Source organism: Diorhabda carinulata, unplaced genomic scaffold, assembly GCF_026250575.1.
Source record: "Diorhabda carinulata isolate Delta unplaced genomic scaffold, icDioCari1.1 Dcau_17, whole genome shotgun sequence".
Lineage (NCBI taxonomy): Eukaryota > Metazoa > Arthropoda > Insecta > Coleoptera > Chrysomelidae > Diorhabda > Diorhabda carinulata.
The window spans coordinates 175,704-181,142 of NW_026613962.1; the positions used below are offsets into that span (position 1 = coordinate 175,704).

General features: G+C 37.4%; 1 protein-coding gene across 1 annotated transcript; it reads right to left on the minus strand.

Moving 5' to 3' along the window:
* Window positions 1-3,491: 3,491 nt before the first annotated feature.
* LOC130903232 (uncharacterized) lies at window positions 3,492-3,992 on the minus strand. The gene has a single exon (XM_057815393.1). It carries the CDS (start codon window positions 3,990-3,992, stop codon window positions 3,492-3,494), a length of 501 nt encoding a protein of 166 aa, XP_057671376.1.
* Between the last annotated feature and the right edge of the window lie 1,447 nt (window positions 3,993-5,439).

The window sequence follows — 5,439 nt, forward strand, 5'->3', positions numbered from 1 at the left end:
TGACAATATTCTTAAGGATCTTTTCATTATTCTTGTCGATCAAATATAATGACTGATAATTGGTACATTTATAAAAAGTATTACAATTTTTCAAATATTTTCAAATGTTCAAATTGTCAGCATTATGTATCTTTCACAGAGCTTCGTCAAATTAAATAATAAATAACATAAAAACGAATTATAAAATTATACTCCCGCCTTCTCACTGCCAGGTACAGGGTTCTAAAAATTCGAATGAATCTTCTTGGTGATATCTTCCGTAAATTGAAGTTCGATTCATTTTTTATAATTATACGATTATAACCTCTGGTCATTTCTATTTCGTCAGAAACGTATGGTTCCATTTTCTGGAAGCAATCGATATCAGATTTGTAATATTTTCTGGCCCTACTCACTTGCAATCGGACGAAAATCCTCAAATCTTCCATTAATTTATTTTTCTTTTCTTCGGGCAGTAGATTGTTTTCAGTTGTACATGGTTGGATATCTTGATTGAAAATGTTTAAAGTGGACTGTATACAATGTGAGAAGCACAATAAAACGATTTGTTTCGATTTTCACTTTATTGTACAAATGCTTTGTGAGCCTGAACAAAAAACGCTGTTGGCCTCGTGGCTCCTTGATGATTGATGTCTGTCTTCTTCTGCGCAAGCCCGGTTACTCTAGGTAGGCGCATGTGCCAAGTTCAGTAGCGCACTCAACATAATTTAAATATATACATTAAATGGTTAAACATACCGGCCTCCTTGAAAGGCTCGACTTTCAAACGACAAATAATATAAAAAATTATGAAATTTATATGTGTTTTCAAATAACTTAAAAGTAAAATGTCAAAATAAATGTCAATCACTAAGAAACACTTTTTAAACGTCTATGGGTAGGACGCAAATTTCTGACACCGCCCTCTTCAGGATTCCATTCTTCGCACGGAGGGTAACTACTCTAGTGATGCCATCGCTGCCTGGATGCAGCTTAACAATGCGAGCTAAAGCCCAACACAATGGCGGCGAATTCTTATCCTTCAATAAGGCGAGAGCTCCTATATTCAGAAGTTCTTTACTTGCAGTTTTCCACTTTACACGTTGCTGCAAAGTTAAGACGTATTCGGAAGACCAACGTCGCCAATAATGTTGATACATTTGCTGCAGTGCATGATACGTTGATAGCCTGTTAACTGGTATTTGCTGAACGTTTGATTGAGGTATGGCCTTCAACACGTCGCCAATTAAAAAGTGACTGGGAGTTAAAGGACAAAGGTCGTTGGGATCATCGGTTAATGGGATGAGAGGTCTAGAATTAAGAGTGGCCTCCACCTGAATGCATAGGGTGGTAAAATCTTCCAAAGACAAGCAGTTTTGACCCATCACTCTTTTTAGATGATATTTGGCCGATTTCACAGCCGATTCCCACAAACCACCCATATGCGGGCTGTTCGCAGGGTTAAAATGCCACCGAATTCCTTGTGTGTCACAAAATGTAGAAAATGAATTGTCTTGTTCTAATGTTTTTAGGAACAATCGCAAATCATTGTTTGCTCCAACGAAACATCCCCCATTGTCAGAATATATATCACTGCATAGACCGCGCCGTGAAACAAATCTTTTGAGGACGTTTAGAAACGAATTTGCAGTTAAATCAGTTGCTACCTCTACATGCACAGCCTTGGTAGTCATGCAAATAAAAATACACAAATATGCCTTTATAAATTTTCTATTTCTGTGCTTAACTTCCTTGACCGAAAATGGCCCCGCGTAATCGACGCCACTGCTTAAAAACGGTCTAGCTTGTGCGAAGCGTACGCTAGGTAAGTTTCCCATTTTTTCATTGTAAGAGCGAGGCTTTACTTGAAAGCAAGTTATACATTGATGCAAAATCTTTTTGACAATTTGTTTACCCCGCAATAGCCAAAAGTTGTTTCAGAAAGAGGCCAAAGTTGCTTGAGCACCAGCGTGTAATAATAATGTATGCTCTCTTTCGATTAGAAGGCGCGTGACGTGATCATTATGAGGTAGGACGTAAGGGAATTTTTTGTCAAATGAAAAGTTTGAATTGACAATTCTCCCCCCTACCCGCAATAAATGATCGCTATCTAAAAATGGGTTTAAAGATAACAATTTTGAATGAGCGTTTAGCGGTTTATTTTTAATTAAACATTTTATTTCTTCCGTAAAATGCACTGATTGCGTTGCCCTTATAATACTTTGTTTTGCCAGTTTTAATTCGTGCACTGTGAGTTTTGTACCGTATATTCTATCATGTTTTGCACGTAATGTGTTACCTTTAAATCGTAAAATCCACGCTATGATTCTGTTTAATTTGTCGAAATTAGAATATCTCTCGAATATCGTACTATCAGCTATAATTACATTTTGTGTTAACGCGGAATTTTTTACCTCTGGTAATTCATTGAGTGGTAAAAAATTATTATTCGTGACCGGTTGATTAGGATTGCTTAGAAAGAATGGCCCGTTCCACCACATGTCGCATTCGAGCAGCTGACTGGGTAGTGATCCTCTCGAGATGATGTCAGCCGCGTTATGTTCGGATTTTACATGTTGCCAATTTTCGATTTTGGATTTTCCTTGTATGTCCGCTACGCGGTTTGCTACAAATGTTTTTAAAAGTGCGGGTTCCGTATTTAACCACGATAAAACGATGGTTGAATCAGTATAATAAAAAATGTTAGATATACGACAAGTAAAAGCCTCCATGAGCTTAGCTGTCAGATTCGTTGCTAATAAAGCTGCGTTTAGCTCCAAGCGTGGCAACGTGACAACCTTTAAAGGTGCTACTCTTGATTTAGCACAAATTAAACGTACAGAGCATTGTCCGGAGTTATCTACAGTTCGTAGGTATGAACACGCACCATACGCGATAGTAGATGCATCGCTGAAAGTGTGAATTTCAATAACATTGGCTTTGGGAACTGTTATTTGTCAAGGAATTTTAATTGTAGCCAAAATAGGTAATTCCTTTTGTAAATGAATAAACTCTGAAATTATTGGTGAAGGAGCAATTTGATCCCAATCTACTTTGTGCTGCCAAAGTTTTTGCATGATAACTTTGGCTTTAACAATTACTGGACCGACCAAGCCCAATGGATCGAATAACTGAGCAATTACGGAGAGTATTTCGCGTTTTGTGAAATTGTTATTTTCAATTTGTATTGAATCTGTGCTGAAATGTAGCGTGTCTGATTGAGAGTTCTAGACAAGCCCTAAAGTTTTTGATTGGTCATCGGTTGATAGATAATGATCTGGTAGATCTGAAATGTTGTTAATATCGTTGAAAATGTTTGGTTTGTTAGTTTTCCACTTCCGAAGAGGAAAGGATCCACTTTCTAAAATGTTGGTGATGTTTTGCCTCAACATTTGTGCATTTTCAATGGTGTCTGTACCAGTGATGAGGTCATCAACATGAAAATCGCGAGTTATTACTTGTGATACTACTGGGTACTTTTTACTGTTTTCTAAAGCGAGTTGGTGCAAGCATCATATAGCAATGAATGAAGCTGGAGCTGTGCCGTATGTTACGGTGTTTAATGTGTAGACTTCTAGAGGCAGGTTTGGATCCGAACGCCACATAATTCGCTGTAAATCACGTTGCTCTTCTACAATTTCCACCTGTCGGTACATCTTCTCTATGTCCGCTACCATTGCTACATTGTGTTGTCTAAAACGAATGATGATAGCAAAAAGATCTTCCTGTATTGTAGGACCCACCATGAGCGTATTATTCAACGAAATACCGTTTCCTGTTTTGGCGGATGCATCGAACACCACTCGTAGTTTAGTGGTTGCACTATCCTTCACGACACCATGATGTGGTAGGTAAAAAACTCCCTTTCCATCCACTTCCGTTGCCCACGTCGGCACCTTGGTCATGTGCCCGAGTTTTTCATATTCCCTCATGAACTCCGAATATTGTTGACGTATGACTGTGTCATTGATCAGTTTACTTTCTAATTTGTGAAACCTTTTAATCGCATTCATCTTCGAATTCCCCAAATCGCCTACACCTTCGCGAACTGGCAACGTCGCACGAAATCTGCCAGTTTCGGTCCGCTGAATTGTTTTTAGGAAATGTTCTTCGCATTGTTTTTCTTCAATCGTCCGTTTGGTTTTGTTATCGTCTTGGTATTCCTCGATTTTCCAAAATTTCTCAATTGCGTTTTCAAGCGTAGTTGTGATTAAATTACATGATATGGTATTACTACCGTTATTTTGAATTGAATAATTTTGATATATGGGTCCCGATATGACCCATCCAAATAATGTTTTCTGAAGTATCGGTTTACCGTCGCCGAGCTTAAATTGCCCATCCGCTAAAATATCCCAAAAGACACCTGCGCCTAAGAGAATATCCAGTTTGGCGGATTTATCGAATTCAGGATCCGCAAGAGTAATGTGTTTCGTTTCGGTATATTTAAATGTTGACAATCGATTTTGAAGTTAGGAATATTACCCGCTATTTGGTTTATTACTAAAAATGTAGCATTTTGTTGAAAAGAATTGTTTTCTCTTGAAATTATATCAATATTTAATTGCTCTGTGATATTAGTAGTAACCTGATTAACACCGATCACTGGTAAGTTTATTTTGGTAGTACCGATATTTAATTTTCGCGCAAGGTCAGAGGTTATTAGATTTGATTGAGAACCCGAGTCTAACAATGCAAGTGCTTTGATTAAATTGCCTGATTTGTCTTTGAGGAATACAGCCGCTGTGCTAAGAAGAACATTTTGTTTTTTATTATTTAGATGATGTGTGATTGATGAGAGTTGGATAGTTTCTTGAGGTTCGTCTGTGTTTTGTTTATTTTCAATTGCCAAATGTGTGTTTGTGGCTAATGAAGGATTGCTGTGATTTTGTGTTTGAATGTTGTCATGTTTAGCTAGTTGGTTTTGTGTATCATGATGTTGAATATTGTCTCGATGAATTAGTGTGTTATGTTTCTTTTGACAAACCTTGCAGGTTCCACGAGTGCAAGAATCTGACCTATGATCACCTCTGAGACAATTAAAGCATAATTTTAGTTTAATTACCTCGTTTTGTCGCGTTGAACTTGGTAACTTAAGGAATTTTTTACATGAATAAATGTAATGATCTTGATCTTTGCAATAAGCGCATTGCGCCTGCGTGACGGCACATGTGATTGTTTGACCTTCACCCCGTGAGGGATATTTAGCATTAATTTTGTTTGTTTGTATACTGTTATTTGCATTTTTGTGCGTGTGATTATAATAGTTAGATTTTAACATGGTTTGCTGATTATCAGTTTTCTAAATATTCACAACGATTTACTAAAAAGTCGAGAAATTCTGACAATGGTGGAGGTTCTCTTTTATTTTGTAAATGTAAATGTTCATGCCAACGTTCCCTAGTGCGTGCGTCTAGTTTAATTTTTAATAGTTGAATTAATAGGCGCTCCCACGAATCA

What these genes read in the sequence shown, in the direction of transcription:
- LOC130903232 (XM_057815393.1), bottom strand. Translation starts at nt 3,992, where the DNA reads ATGAATGCGATTAAAAGGTTTCACAAATTAGAAAGTAAACTGATCAAT.